At 37.0% G+C, this 16,762-nt stretch overlaps 1 protein-coding gene across 2 annotated transcripts; it reads right to left on the bottom strand.

Annotated features, from left to right (window-relative positions):
- Window positions 1-813: 813 nt before the first annotated feature.
- Window positions 814-16,088, bottom strand: grinaa (glutamate receptor, ionotropic, N-methyl D-aspartate-associated protein 1a (glutamate binding)). Of its 2 annotated transcripts, none has more exons than XM_046834230.1 (7): window positions 15,933-16,088; window positions 6,749-7,114; window positions 5,113-5,231; window positions 4,795-4,995; window positions 4,305-4,433; window positions 4,002-4,145; window positions 814-2,738 (listed from the first exon to the last, which is right to left on the bottom strand). In XM_046834230.1, exons 2-7 carry the CDS (start codon window positions 7,083-7,085, stop codon window positions 2,589-2,591), a joined length of 1,080 nt encoding a protein of 359 aa, XP_046690186.1. In that variant the 5' UTR covers window positions 7,086-7,114; window positions 15,933-16,088; the 3' UTR covers window positions 814-2,588. The 2 variants fall into 2 exon arrangements, with proteins under 2 accessions (XP_046690186.1, XP_046690184.1); XM_046834228.1 differs by lacking the exon at window positions 15,933-16,088 and adding an exon at window positions 15,476-15,651.
- Between the last annotated feature and the right edge of the window lie 674 nt (window positions 16,089-16,762).

Consider the following 16,762-nt stretch of genomic DNA (forward strand, 5'->3'; position numbering starts at 1 on the left):
TTTGTTTTTGTTTACTACATAATTCCATACATGTTCTTCCATGTCAAATTTGCATCTTGTGAGAACCTGAGCCTGAGTCATTCCTGATACCAGAAAACTCCTGAAAAATGAAGACCCATGACCGGCTGACTGATGGATGAACTTATCTATTTATTAACGCTGTGGCACATGTTGTCAGTGTGTTCAAGTGACTGTGGTGTGATGAAATGGATTACAATTCCAGATATTTTTGCACATTCTTTTGCATGACTCTTTCTTTTCTCTTTCTGTGCTACAATATATACATATTGCTATGGACAGTTTGCACAATTGATTAGCCCTCTGTACTCCATCCATCAGCAGAAATTAAACACAGATGACAAGATATTATTCTGGTGCTGGATTTTTCTCAGCACATCACAGACAATTATGTTTTGTGTTCGTATGAGTATCAGGCACATCAGCCTTATTAAAGATTAATGCTGGATTAAGAGTTCTGCTGTCCACTAGGGGCCAACAGTTATAGAGCTAAAATAAAAAGAGCATACAGTATATAGTAAATCACCTGGTACTGATGCTAATAAACCATCCGCTGTGGAACACAGGGCAGTAGGTGAAAATCCACAGCGAATATTGTTATATACACCAATTTATATGAATAATAATAATATTCTACACTCTCTTACAGCATTAATGAGAATGCATAACAAAACCTATTCTTTGCTTCCCTTCATCTCCTACTAATGTATAGCTTACAAGGAAAAGCAAACAAGACATGATTTTTCATCTCTGATTGACCCCTTTTAATGAAATACAAGCAGTCAGTTAAAGGGATACAGTCCAACTTCAGTTTAATGCAAACGTAGAGTGAAAAGAGAACTACAAAGCCAAGTACACTTAAACATGAGTCAGTTACAAACACAAAACTGTTCATCGAATGAGAAAACAGGGCTGCAGTACATTAAAATTGATATTTGAATATTTTCTCCAAACATCTTTTACTAGTCCAGGGTGCGAGGTGTCTACATGCAAACTAGGGAAGGCGCGTGCAACTATTACATTTAATATGAGACAAGATAGAGGACATTTTATTCAATCACATTCAAGCCACGAATTAAATGAGCATATTAGGAAATTACTCATCTGTGTACATGTTTACAGATTTTATTATTTTTTTAAGATCTTGTCCTAAAGTTAGTTGTAGTTTACACAATTTGATGACATTTTGCAGTTTTCCACTAAAAGATTGTACTCCTTTATATGCGGTGGACAACACAACTGAGCGGCTCTAATGTTAAATCAACTGCATTACACTGATCAACCTGTCAACAGTAAGTACTAAACTGGGACCGTGTTTTGCCCTTGGTCATCCATGACAGGATGGATTAGCTGGAAATGATCCTAAATGTCTCACAATATGCTGGCCTGTGGTAAAAAACATTGCACAACTAGAGCCCTATTAGAGAAGCAAGCAAGCACACCATCTACAGTCCTGTAGTCTACAGTATCCTGTAATAAACAATTTATAAAAAAAAACACAAAAAAAAGAAAAATGCTGCGAATTTACCCTCACGCTTCCCAAAGAAAAAATGTGGAAATTTTAGCATGCAAGCGTTTTATGCTAGTTAAAATAAAGAAACACAAATGTTTAAATAGATAATAAATTTCAGATCACAACAAAAAATTAAATGAGGAAAAAGAGGAATAAATCACGATCTTATGATGCTAACAGCACTTTCAGTGTGCACACTTTCAAATGATACAAACATCACATCTAAACTGTCATTTATTTTGAAAATAAATGAATAAAAATAAATAAATATTAATCATATAAATCATTATGTATAAATATATGTACAGATGTGTTAGAATGCGGTTAGTAATAAGTGATGTTCCAGAGTGTTTAATAAGTTTGTGCCTCCTAAAAGGTGATGTTTCTCTGTGCTGCAGAACAGCCATTTATATGGACATGCTCTAAGTTGAGTGGAAAAACTTCAGATTTATAGCTATATAATGAGCAGCTATTAGGGGACTGATGTGTGGGTTTGTCTTTCTTCGCTGGTTTGTTTTACCATGCAGACTTTACCAGCACATTGACTGGTCAGAGTGAACAGGAAGTGAAAGATGATGACTGATTTAGCTTTCCATTTTGATTATTTGTTTGTCTACAAAATATAGCAATGCTCCCTCTGCCAACTTCCTGCCTTTCTTTCTCTCTGTTAATGCAGTGTTAGCATTATCAGGCAGAGTGCCAAGCTTGCCGGAGTCAGGGGAGGAGCGATGTCTGCTCATGCTGTTTATGAGTCATACTACGTTGCATCTCTTTTCCAAATGCGCAAAAGCCATTTCGGGGCCAAGCAAGCAGACGATGTGGTGGATTTTTAAATAAATAACTTTTATAAATATGCTCTTCCTTTTGCTGTGATCCATGCCAGGCCTGCTGGATGCATAGAGCTTTTGGTCTGACCACCCTGCATATCTGCTACACCCAAGTGTATAATGGAAGAAAGGGTTTACACACACTGAGAGACAAAATGAGAACGAGTGCAATGTAATCACCGTGTGTGTGGTGGTTATCTTAATAATTTTTTTTACTGATGTATTTTTGCTCATTCCCGGGAGCGGCCCACGATGGCCAGGAGATAGATAAAGATGTTGATGATATCAGTGTAGAGGTTGAGAGCAGCAAAGATGTACTCTTCTGGGCTCAGTGCCATCTTCTTGTTGCCTAGGAGAAGCTGAGTGTCTACAGCCAGGAACTGAGAAAAGACAAACAAATATTAGTTGCTGCATTTACTCATAAACATAACTCAACCACTCAAACATAAACATCAATTTAACCACTGCTGCTAATCATGGACAGCCTAAAGATCACAATGAAACTACTCTAGATGATATCACAGAGATACTATAAATATTGCAGTTCCTTAGAGAACCTCAAGTTGTGAAGAACAACTATGAACTCAAGCCTCCATCAATGAACAGTTTATAACAATGTCCATTAATGTAAAATAATTCTACAAAAATAAAATTCAGTTAAAAACATGCACCTCTTAGTATGTCCATGTCATTTTATATGTAAAAAACAACACACGATGGATCATACTGTTATATGAAAATATTACACAATAGGATGGTTATTTAATTGTTTAATTTTTTATTTTTTCAAATGGTAATTTATTAAATTATTTGGTTTTTATATATTAATCAATGCCACCTCATGCTTTAGTTAGTTCTTATCACCGATTATGTAGCAGCTATTGCAATCTTTTTAAATAATTATCATAACTATAACTGACACCTGAACCCCCTTCCATAAATGTTATATAGAAATCTCCTAATAGAAAACTTTTCCATATCAGTGATTTTGCATTTTCATTTATAAAACAACATTTTTTTGCATTTATTTATTAATAGCCTTTGATTATGTGAAAAGTTCAACATACACATCTGTATGAATGAGCCACTATCATAGAAACATTAATAATGTACATTAAAATGTAAGTACACTGTCCAAATTGGAACAAATATTAGATTTTACAAACTGACCCAATTGCAAGTCTTATTAATAAGTAATTAATTATATACAATATGCGTTAAAACTAATTTATTTAGTAAATGAAGCAGTGAGCATTTCTTTTTGACCATCTTTGATAAAAATATAAATAAATATAAAAGAGGCAAAATTAAAACCTACAAAGCAACACACATTTATTCAAATGTTTCTTTACTCAGAAAAAAAGAAAAGAAAAACTTGTTTTTAATTACTAAACATTTGTTTTACTGATGCGCCAAGTCTAAAGTCAAGCACCAAAATCCGTCAATTAAACCTGTCCGTGTGGAAACAGGGCAAAAGTTATGTTTTGTGTCCTGATGATTTTCATAATTTAAAACACCATAATTACTTTAAAACATTTAGAAGGATATTTTGTCTTCAATCTCTATGTTGAGTTTTGTTTCACTAATAATAAACATACATTTGCAAAAAGGATGCATATTTGTCAATGCCTATTATGACTTACGCAGGTGAATAGCAGAGCCCCCAGGGAGGCGTAGACAATGTGCAGTATCTTGTTACGGATAAAGATGCAGAGGATCGAGAAAAGGAGGAGCACGATGAGGCAAACAAATAGCACGCCCCGGCAGGAAGTAAAATCGTACTTGCTCTAGAAGTGATACAGGGAGAAGAGAGCATAGGTAGGTGATCAAAGATGGGATGAATTTCTGAATATGCATATAAAAGCACAGTGTCTACACAGAAAAAAGGAAGTTAAAAAAAATTTAACTGGGCTGTCAAGCGGAAAAAACACAAGCAGCAGGCTGACCTGAAGAGAGAACAGCACCACGGTGAAGCACACTACTACTGTGATGCCTACTGCCATGATGACTGTGTCTGTGTCATAAAAGCTGGCGATCATTCCCACCATATAGGACAGGCTGAGAGTTAGAATAGACTGAGAGAGAAAGAGATAGAGGGAGAGAGAGATTTTATAGTTTTAATTTAGATAGTTATACAGTATTTATACACTCAATAAAAACACATTTTCCCTTATACTAATGTTTGATGTAAACCAAATTTCTTTATTTGTATCTGTATTATGTTAAGCACTGAGCTTCTACACTAACACTTTTAACACTATGATTGTGTGTATAACTGCAAAAATAAGTGTACAGGTGTTTCCTAATAAACTGGACAGTAAGTGTACCTGAAACTCAATAGTGCTACATTGCATTCCAGGGAAGAGATTCTATACTGCATGTGGATTATATTTACTTAATCTAGCATGATTAGGCTGAGATCCAATGCATCCCTACCAAAGCCACAAGATTCCATGGGTGTTTGCGTCGGAATTCTCCACAGCAGCTGAGCAGAATGAGAGACACAAAGAAGACTGCATAGGACACATAGTATGTCCACCGATTTTGCTGAACAAAGAGCTTCACGTCCTCTGAGAAGGTGAAGATGGCAACGAAGGAGAATGTCACCGTCAGCTGTATGGTTAAAACCATGAACACCTGAAAACGATAGTGAAGCACAGACGTCAAAGAAAGTCATTGTCAATTATCAAGAAATACTGCTTCTGCAATTCAAGAGTTAGGATACACCTGAACAATTCAGTTATGGAATCTCACCTTCCTGATGAAGGCTTGGCGAACAGTTTTGTCCTCCCAGCCTGAGTTAGCAAACTCCTCATTGTCATAGTATGAAGGAGGCCCGTCTCCACTGTGATACCCCGGACTGCCAATCGCAGCTGCCCAAGTAAAGAGCAAGTAAAGAGTGAAAATGAAGTTCACTTACTGTATGACAATCTACCATGGAAACCCAACAGCTGAAATGACGTTCTCAAAAAATGTATAATTATAAATCTTGAACCTTGAAGGCACTGTATAGTGTTTTTGCCAGATACATATTTTGTTAAATAGAATCTGTAGAGACATTCATCCTTGAAACTGTGTTTAAAACGGAAATAATGTAAGTTATGTATTCTTTCTGTGCAGCCCGGTACCAATCGGCCTGGGGACCACTGTTGTAATGTTCAGCAATGGCCAAGTCGGTCACATGACCTGAATCTCACTGAACTGCATTTAATTTGCTGGAAAAAAAAAAGACACCAAAACAACATGAACTTAAGACAATATTAACACCTGCAATTAAGGACTGGCAGAACATGTCTTCAGGTAATCCGGTACCAAGTTTTGAAAATGCCACTTTGTATTTATTTATTTATTATCCAGATTATTGTGAAGGATAGTTCCTCTTTAGCAAAAACTAAACTGCATTTATTTTTTATCTCTTAAGAAACATGCTTGTGCTTCCTGTATATTTGCCATGGCAAGGCGGCATTCTTGACATATGTGTTCCCTACAAGCTATTTATATAATTGTTATCCTGATAAAAATGGATCTGCCAGTTATGTAGAATGTCTATCCTGCCAGCATTTCACCTTAGATTGCATAAAGAATGTAAAAAAAAAGCCAAGAGGAGTCTTAAATCTCTTTTTTTACATTGGATCATTGTAACTTTCAGGAGTGAAAATCAGGGCTGAAACGATTCCTTAAGTAATTTGAGTAATTTGAATACAAAAAAATACCTTTTTGCGTTTACCTTTTTTAGAGTCATTTAAAATAGATATTTTTTTATTTATGATTTTTTTATTTTATATATTTGTATTGCATTTTGATGTAATATGACAATTAAATGCACTGAATTGGTTTAGTTTCACAGATATTCTTGTATGCAATTTTAGCAATAAAAAATACAAATTTTCTTAAAAGGAAATAAGTTATTAAACTACTTGATCATTTTAAGAGACCTGTTTTATTTTCTCTTATATATTTAGTATTGTATTGCTCTTTAATAAAGAAAAAGTTATTCTTATCTGATTACTCGATTTATTGATGGAATAATCAGTAGAATACGCGATTATTAAAAGTATTTGATAGCTGCAGCCCCAGTGAAAGTACCTTTTTACAGTTGCAAACTCCGTCTATCACAATTAGGTTATCTAGCATCATTCAGGCCCTAATGCTTTGTAGTGGAATGGTAGCATCCCTACTGGTGAGAAGGTAGTGTTTGTTGCTTGCAAATAATTACATTTTCAAACTCATGCCAATGATCTGTATTTTTGACCAAAATATTTTTGATAAAAAATGAGATCAAATCTGTCAACAACATATAACACTATAAAACAGGGGTGTATAAAATAAACACTATATAGAAAACCCAGAATATGATTTCTTGTAAATCATTTTAGTACAATATACTTACCATTGGGCTCTCCATCAAAACCAGGCTGCCCTGTTCCATGGTAGGGGCCCTGAGCATATGGGCCCTGAGGATATGGCCCCTGTGGATATGGGCCTTGAGGGCATGGCATTTGTGGGAAGGGCATCTGAGGGTATGGTCCTGGAGCAAACCCTGGTGCTCCTTGGGGAATACCTGGCTGTCCATAGGGTCCTGGTGCTGGGTAAGAGAGTCCTCCAGGAGCCTGGCTGTAGTTTGGTGGAGGCATCCCAAATGCATCAGGCTGGGGTGTCCCGTAAACATTATTTTGAAGAGGTTTGTTCTCCCCTATTATAGGGTAGCCAGTTTTCTCTTGTGACATGTCTTTGTTCCTCACTCTGATCTTGCTGCCTGTAAGAAACAAGGTAATGTGCCAAAATGCAGTTTTAATAAATTGGAGTGAGTATTGCTGTGTTTTAACTTACAACAAATGAACCAAATTAAGTAAAGAATCAGTAATGACCCAATTCTACCATTTCTGCTAACATATGACCAGCTGACAGTCAATAATCAAATTGAGAGCTCGGCATTCAACTATGCCATTAATCCCAAAGGTCTATTGCCCACTTTGGTCATTCAGCTGTGCTTCCAGAACACATAGTAAAGGCAAACAAGTTAGTGACTTGTGATCTGCAATAACAACGGCTACTAATAATACATTTCAGAAAGAAGGATTACATTGGCAAAGACGCTCCTGGAGGGTATTACGTTAAGTTATTTAAGGGACCTGTGCCATCTCCCTAAAACAGTATTTGAGGAGGGATTTACCAGCAGCTTACAAGCAAAATCTGACTTTAGTTGTACAACTCCAAGGCTGCAGTATAAGTAGCATTAATAAAGCAAAAATACTTGAGACCATGATTTTAAAGATACATCGTTCCTACATTACTATGAGTCATGCAGAATAGACTAAACATCAAAGCTGCCACATGAGTTTTTCATGTTATTAAGTGATACTCCTATGTCACATGGCCATTCTTAAACTATTTAACTACTTGGAACCTGCAATTACATTGTAAACTGTCCTTCCCATAACATTACTGCCAGTGAGGTTTTCAAAGCCTCAGAAATGTCTTAATGCTGAAACCTGTATCTCAATCTCTAACAAAGAATGGGTGAAGACTTTTGTTTGAATCAAAAAAGTGTAATCTGCACTGTTGGAATTTTCTTTTTAAATAAAATAGACAAAAACTGGACATACATCTGCACAGTGAAATTCCTATAGTAGTTCCAGTGACAAATACTGAACATGTACACTATTAGCACATAACATTTACTAAATAAAATATACAAATGCAAGAAATACACTGGCAAGAAATCCTCAGCAAAAAATAAGTTTAGGATGTTCAAACATCACAGAAGTACACAAAATATACACTCAAAATATACAATATATATATATATATATATACAGGGAGTGCAGAATTATTAGGCAAATGAGTATTTTGACCACATCATCCTCGTTATGCATGTTGTCTTACTCCAAGCTGTATAGGCTGGAAAGCCTACTACCAATTAAGCATATTAGGTGATGTGCATCTCTGTAATGAGAAGGGTGTGGTCTAATGACATCAACACCCTATATCAGGTGTGCATAATTATTAGGCAACTTCCTTTCCTTTGGCAAAATGGGTCAAAAGAAGGACTTGACAGGCTCAGAAAAGTCAAAAATAGTGAGATATATTGCAGAGGATGCAGCAGTCTTAAAATAGCCAAGCTTCTGAGCGTGATCATCGAACAATCAAGCGTTTCATTCAAAATAGTCGACAGGGTCGCAAGAAGCGTGTGGAAAAACCAAGGCGCAAAATAACTGCCCGTGAACTGAGAAAAGTCAAGCGTGCAGCTGCCAAGATGCCACTTGCCACCAGTTTGGCCATATTTCAGAGCTGCAACATCACTGGGTGCCCAAAAGCACAAGGTGTGCAATACTCAGAGACATGGCCAAGGTAAGAAAGGCAGAAAGTCGACCACCACTGAACAAGACACACAAGCTGAAACGTCAAGACTGGGCCAAGAAATATCTCAAGACTGATTTTCTAAGGTTTTATGGACTGATGAAATGAGAGTGAGTCTTGATGGGCCAGATGGATGGGCCCGTGGCTGGATTGGTAAAGGGCAGAGAGCTCCAGTCCGACTCAGGCGCCAGCAAGGTGGAGGTGGAGTACTGGTTTGGGCTGGTATCATCAAAGATGAGCTTGTGGGGCCTTTTCGGGTTGAGGATGAGTCAAGCTGAACTCCCAGTCCTACTGCCAGTTTCTGGAAGACACCTTCTTCAAGCAGTGGTACAGGAAGAAGTCTGCATCCTTCAAGAAAAACATGATTTTCATGCAGGACAATGCTCCATCACACACGTCCAAGTACTCCACAGCGTGGCTGGCAAGAAAGGGTATAAAAGAAGAAAATCTAATGATATGGCCTCCTTGTTCACCTGATCTGAACCCCATTGAGAACCTGTGGTCCATCATCAAATGTGCGATTTACAAGGAGGAAAACAGTACACCTCTCTGAACAGTGTCTGGGAGGCTGTGGTTGCTGCTGCACGCAATGTTGATGGTGAACAGATCAAAACACTGACAGAATCCATGGATGGCAGGCTTTTGAGTGTCCTTGCAAAGAAAGGTGGCTATATTGGTCACTGATTTGTTTTGTTTGGTTTTGAATGTCAGACATGTATATTTGTGAATGTTGAGATGTTATATTGGTTTCACTGGTAAAATAAATAATTGAAATGGGTATGAATTTGTTTTTGTTAAGTTGCCTAATAATTATGCACAGTAATAGTCACCTGCACACACAGATATCCCCTAAAATAGCTAAAACTAAAACTACTTCCAAAAATATTCAGCTTTGATATTAATGAGTTTTTGTGTTCATTGAGAACATGGTTGTTGTTCAAATTAAATCCTCAAATAAAATTAATCCTCAAAAATACAACTTGCCTAATAATTCTGCACTCCTGTATATATATATATATATATATATATATATATATATATATATATATATATATATATATATATATATATATATATTATAGCTACTAACTGGTTAAGTGTCTGATGACTTATTCAATAACTTATTTAGTTTATTTGTGCCCCAGATGCTTGTGTAGTGCCTGCCAGGTAGAAGCTGTTAAAAGATCAACTGCCCTGCATGACATGACTAAACATATCCTATATCATCAATTTGGTATCAGGCATTGTCTGCTGATGATGAGCCAATTTGATCATTTTGAACAGTTAGCATACCAGTTTTTGATGCAGCGGCTAGGAAATGCAGCCACTTTCATGCACCATTGAGAGCAATCAATGGTGCATGAAAGTGGCTGCATTTCCTAGCCGCTGCATCAAAAATTGGTATGAGATGCAAGAGTGTCCAGGTGTCATTCCAGAAGACTTTTCAGAAAGTACAGATTTGTGAATGTTGATGGACCATTTGATGTCACAAGGAATGTGGACAGCAAGAAATTTTAAGGTCCCAACCCTTCCAAAACTGTAACACTGAAATGGCTTGATGGTTTGCTCACCCACCTGTGTCCTGTAATCTAAAATCATCTCCTTTGTTTTACTGACATTCAGGGAAACACTTTTGTCTGAGCACCAAGCAGCCAGGGCACTGGCCTCTTCTCTGTAAACTCTGTTTCATTAGAAGTGAAATGCACAGCGATGTCATTAGTAAATTTAAGGATGTTATTTGAGCTGGGCATGCTAAAACAGCCATGAGTAAGCAGAAAGTACAGAAGGGGGCTGTGCAGGCAGCCTTGAAGAGTTCCTTTACTGAGTGTGAGTGAAAAAGATGCATCAAATTTTATCACTCTCTGGCCAATGTCAAAAAAGTTTTCTAATTGTATTTAAACGCACAGGTGGCTGTCCAGACCCAGGTCCTGTATATTGGTAGGAATCTTAGTATTTAATGCTAAACTGTAGTTGGAAAATAATATTCTTGCATAGTGTGTTCTTCCACTCCGTGTGTAATGTGTGTAGGCAAAGTCGGTGGAGCTGTTAGAGTTGTATGCAAAATGAAGGAGGGTTTACTCTGGCACACGGGCAGGAACAAATGAAAAACGAGACATTCACTCAAATCACTACAAGGTTAAAACAATATAGGTTAAAACAATATAGTTTAGTTTCATGGGATGGTAGATGTTCAAACATGAAATTGTGGAAATAAGTAAGTTCAGGACCAGTACGATAGTGGTCTTCTTAAGACAAGAAGACTAACATGAATATGTCATGAATGCCTCTGATACCTGGTGAGACCATCATTTAAGAACAATAACCTATGAAACTGAACAATATCCTATGAAACTGAACAATATCCTATGAAACTGAACAATATCCTATGAAACTGCAAGGACATTTTTATCCATGGCACCATGCTGTGCCCTGTCTAAACATTCTGGAGTACAGAAACTAAAGGCAAGAAAGACTGTGTTTTTAATAGTTTGCGACATGCTAATTTCTTCAAGTTTAATCCTAGACTGCTGATAAAAATCAACAATGAGACGATATGCTAAGGATTTCTGTGTCCTACCTCAGTGAGCATCAGCAAAATGTCTCTAACAAGGCAGGAAGACAAAAAACTCTTAGGTGTAAATATAGAGTTCCCAGAAACAAGGTTTTCGAGGCTAACTGAAAGGGGAAGAAAGGTAGCTATGGAAACTAAAATAAATGACTTAATGCAGTGTGACACGCAACTGGTTAACAACATGGATTATTTATTGTTAGGGTTAAAAAGAATCCAAACTTTTTTCCCTTAGTCATTTGACGAAGTACAGTACTGCTGTGTGTGGTAAATCAATTCATCACCATGCCTCAGTAATAGTCTCTTTTTATGTCACATTCGGTAAATAGAGAAAAGCAGTATTAAGCAACAATGCCCCAAATCTATTGAATGCCAAATCCCATGTGGATTGCTTCACTCTAATTCAAAACTATGTACAGTGACTGGCTGTGTGCAGACTCCTGCTTTCTAACCTCTTTATTCAAATTCACATGACACACTGAAATTCCACTGTGATTCTCAATTCCACACAGCCTGCTGAAGACCGAATTTTACACAAGAAAAAGTACCCAATTTCACTTTTGGATGAGGTACTCAATTTAAGTTAAAGAGTCTTTACATTTACACTATTTGGTTAATTAATTTTCATCAACATCAGACATCAAACAAATCATATCCAGTTTTAGACTTGAATATGAGATGATTTACAAATAATACTAAGCTGACTGACCTGTATTCTTTAATGCTTGGACACTTTTTCACATTAATGTCAGAAATTCTCTATGAAAGAAAACGTGGTCTAGCCAAAGACTTGGTCATTGAATCTAGTTATCTCAGAAATCAGGAGTAAAACTGTTTTCTTACTCATTTTATTGTTGTAAAGATGTTAAATAAGAAACAGAAATGGTGTGAATAAATAGTCTGTTGTCGCAATGAAGACAGCTTTTTTAGACTGATGACAGCACAAGCTTTCTACACCGTTACCCCTCTGTCATGCTGTCACACACTCACATACACATATACAGGTACTGTGTTGATAAGGCTCAGTAATCTTCAGTTCTACACCTAAGAATTGACATGAAAAACTAATACTAAAATACTGATCCCAGCTGTGAGGGAATGCAGACCCCAGTTGTGCGATAGCATTCTTCTCAAACAGGTTGGTGCTTTTTATTGTCTAATCATGCTTTAACTGTCTAATGTTTAAAAGATTCATTAATATGTCACAAGAGAATCAATATTTTTTCCAGAATACAGCTTAGTCACACTAGAAATGTTGCTCCCTGACTGACTGACTCCCTGTGGCACAGTAGTCTCTCATGTATGGTAGTTTGTGCTATATACAGAGGCCCATAATTTCTGCACTGAAGAATCATGGAACAGAATCAAGACCTGAGGTGTGGGAAAGGTGAGTTCCACTGATTGTCATGTATTAGCTTATATATGGGTCCTAATACATCAGTAGATTGAGAGATTAGTAAATACTGCTTTTGAGGCAAGTTGTTTGTGATATCTAACTGGCAGATTGGCCAAATCTTAGTAATCATCTAACCAGCACACTTATACTCCTCATGCAACATCAGCACCCAACCTGTCTAGTGCTCGTATTAGCAAATACGCACAAATCCTCCAGCCATGCGCCAAAATCTAGTGGAAAACCTTCCCAGAAGAGTGGAGATTGTTATAATTATGAAACAAAGACAGAATATAATACCATAAATCCAAATGGCATTATTATTAAAGAATTAATAGACAAGAAGTGACAGGGATGAATGTTCATAAGGGGGACTAAGAAGAAGGTTGTGTGTATGTATGTCCAAAGAAAAATTAGGTGCCAGAAGGCAGTAATGGCATCCATTAATTCTGCACCACACCATGGTTTCTGGATGTGTTACTGTTCCCCTTTGAACTGAGTGGTTCATACTAACAGGAAAAGCGAAGTCGGAAAAGGAGAAAAGGCCTGAGCCCTACCTTGTCTAGCTTGTACAGAGACTGTGATTGGATACTGAGACATATTTGAGACAAATTGGTCTGTTGGCTCAGGACAGAGCTCAGCCAAGCATTTCTGTACTTCCACCATGAAACACAAATCTCTGGTGCCTGTGCGCAAAAGTACTTTATACAATTGTATTAACAATCATCATCCCGTTCATCTGGTTACATCTATTCCAAACAGACATGCAAATCTACAGCAGTACGAAAACATGCAAAGCAACTGGCTGTGACCTAAAACCTAATAAACAGAAATATATTTACATGACATCCACTTTATGCAGTCACACCAATGCCATTTGCATCTGTTATGTAATTTGTGAACCAGAAATCTCATTTATAAAAAGCTAGAGCACTGCTGGGTAATACATATAATTGGGCTTATGAGTGACCAATCCTCACATAAATTGTTTTAATTATTTCAACTTATAGCGTAAAACCTTTTTCAAATCAAAAAGATTATTCATATCAAAGGTTTTTATGCTATTTAGTGATTTATTTGTTATTGTATATGTTTTCAGAATAACAATATCTCTGATAGTCAGCTAATCAGTATTGTGAAACAATATACACAACCATTGCAGCAGCACCAGTTTACAGTGGTGAGCACACCTGTATCCAGTCACCGCTGACAAGATTAGAGTCTTGCTATTGCAAGACTGAGTATTAGCTGATTCTGGGTTTAGATTCAGCTTGAGGCTTATTCCTATGTCTCATACATCTCTGGATTTCAGGGTACATCTGCTTGATTTTGATGTATATGTGTGATTATGATGAATAAAAAACAGAGATCATTATCTGTGCTGGAAAAATGGATAAAAAACACACAAAATCACTTATTGGATATTTAAGGTCTGCTGTACAAAAAAGCACAATAAAAAGCAAAACCTCTGATTCTGCGGAAATCACAGATTTTTCCTTCCTGTCATCCCTGGTGATTAGTTTAATAATTCATGAGCACTAATGTTCTTCTATATAGAAGTATTCCTATTATTTAAGAGATCATTTACCCAGACTTAAAGACATCATTTAAGAATAACTTAGAACAGGGTCACCAACCTTTTGGAAACTGAGAGCTATTTCTTGGGTACTGATTAATGTGAAGGGCTACCAGTTTGATACACACTTCTGAAATTGCTCAATTTACTTTTAATTATATATTATTATTAATTAATGATATTTATTTATGGGAAGACTCTGATCATGTTAATGATTTCTCACAATAATGATCAACAATGATTTAACAAGGTAGGAAACAGATACATATCAATATGCAAAACTTTATTTAAATAACTTATATAAACTTCTATAACTATATATAACTGGTAAGTGGTGCTATGGTGAGCTATTTTTAGAAAGGGCCCGCAGGCTACTCATGTGGTCCTTGCAGGCACCATGTTGGTGACCCCTGACTTAGAACAAGTCACGGGGATGTTGTACATGCTTCACAGATCTGACTTGTTTCCTGTACAATAATGTGTATAGAAAACACAATTCTTGGTCCTGGTAATCACACAAACACTACAGAAGTGGTGGTTAACATTAAGGTTTCATATGAAAATATTGAAAAATAGAAACAGCTGCTTCATTTCTAAGTCTTGACCCATGCTGAAGACACACACACACACACACACACACACACACACACACACACACACACACACAATGCATACATCAATATATTAAGATTCAGTTTCACTCATAAATATACAAATCCAGTCACTGATACACCAAGCACTATTTCCATGCTTTCAGGTCACAATAAGAACATAAATCAAGACAGATGCCGATTTTGTTTTAGTTCCTGGCAGAGCAAATGAACCGGAGTATGATGCAGCAGAATGTACCAGAACGTACGAGTTTAAGCAATTTCATGAGCTGGCACAAACAATGACAAGCAAGGTGGGTGATGGCTGTGTTGGTGAAAAAGCTCTAACATATTGATATTCTATCAGCTTTTTAAAGCTCATTTATCAGGACTGGCTTTAACCGAAGACCTGAGCAGACCTTTCATATTGATGTATTTAGCTGATTAAATACATCACACTAACTAATGACAAGGTACATCATCATTATTAGTGAATGTCAGTAGTATGTATCTGATAGCTGTATTTATGTATGCAAGTTAATGACTACTGTAGCTGAAGCTATATTAAATAAGATTAAAAGTCTGATCACTGCGTTTTAGTGTTTACTAAAGGATCCATTTGAACTTACTGTCCATCTCATTTACATGCCATGGAGTAAAGCCCCACAGCACTCTTAAGAGGAAAATAATCCCCTGGCCTGCTGTCATTAGGATTTAATACAAATCCACGAATATCCCCCATCGCTGCCTACACATGGCGCAGTTTGGAATTCCGCTCCAGAGCGCGCGCACTATCATCCTCATCGTCATCATCCCGCATCAGCTGATCGCGTCGCGAACGCAGAGGCTCGAGATGGCCGCGTGCCACCGCACCGTGACACGACATTGTAGCGAACAACACAACAAACAAAACGCTAAAACAATTGTGACGTCATAACCCTCCATGAAGGTTTTGGGCGTGCTTTCTATCTATTAGTGCGTGACTAAATCTCCGACACCAATGCCTAACGTTATTTGTATTCATTTCAATTAACAAAACATTAATCTGATTCATCAAAACATAAAGACACATTTATAAACACTCACCTTATAACCGCCACGAAATGTTGTTCTATGTAAAAGCCGATTGTATTATGGCTGCTGTTAAGGTCTGTGCGCTATCAGGTTCAGTCACTGTACTCTGTCTCTGATGTCTCTCCCCCCCTCCCACAGTGCTGCTGCTGATGATGATGTTAGAGTTTCTGACGTCATCCAGTAGGTCACGTGACATTAAAGTGCAGCTACTTCAGAGTACAATACTGCCCAATTCTGGACATCACATATTCACTGCATTGTCGTGCACAATCCTATACCCACACTTACACCTTCACTGGCTTCACTTTCTGCAAATACAAAATGTTTATGTGTAAATATTATTTTCCGAAGGTATAAACAGGTCAGAGCCACAGTGTATGGTGTCTGCTTGCAATAAAAGTATGTACGGTATATACACCACTATTTAACTACCCCAAAAAGTAAATTAATAAACGAGTGCCCATCCCAGGACAAAAAAACATCAGCAATGACCATCGGTTTTCTTTTCAAGTCAATTCAATATTGTCATTCCAACCATACAATATATAGCTGACGCAGTACACAGTGAAATTAGACGTTTTTTTTTCAGAACCCTAGTGCTACATAACACCGCATAGAGCTACATCACACAGCATAGAGCTAACAGAAAACAGAGCTAAGTTGTCCTAGCCACATAAAGAGCATCATGTGCAAACGAGTACAAACAGTACAGTGCGGACAAAAGACAGTACAAGACAGTGCAGGACAGATACACCAATATACCTACTGTATAATATGTTATACAGTACAACGTGCAAAAAAGAGAACCGTAAACAATAGTGTACTTGTAAACATAAATAGAA

Source organism: Silurus meridionalis, chromosome 22, assembly GCF_014805685.1.
Source record: "Silurus meridionalis isolate SWU-2019-XX chromosome 22, ASM1480568v1, whole genome shotgun sequence".
In the NCBI taxonomy this organism is placed as follows: Eukaryota; Metazoa; Chordata; class Actinopteri; order Siluriformes; family Siluridae; genus Silurus; species Silurus meridionalis.

Excerpts from the sequence above, each read along its gene's own strand:
- grinaa (XM_046834228.1), bottom strand. The coding sequence starts at position 15,554 with ATGACAGCAGGCCAGGGGATTATTTTCCTCTTAAGAGTGCTGTGGGGC. Across the intron at positions 7,115-15,475 it reads GCATGTAAATGAGATGGACA|GCAGCAAGATCAGAGTGAGG; the intron begins GTAAGTTCAAAT and ends TGTTTCTTACAG. Across the intron at positions 4,996-5,112 it reads GCCAAGCCTTCATCAGGAAG|GTGTTCATGGTTTTAACCAT; the intron begins GTGAGATTCCAT and ends TATCGTTTTCAG.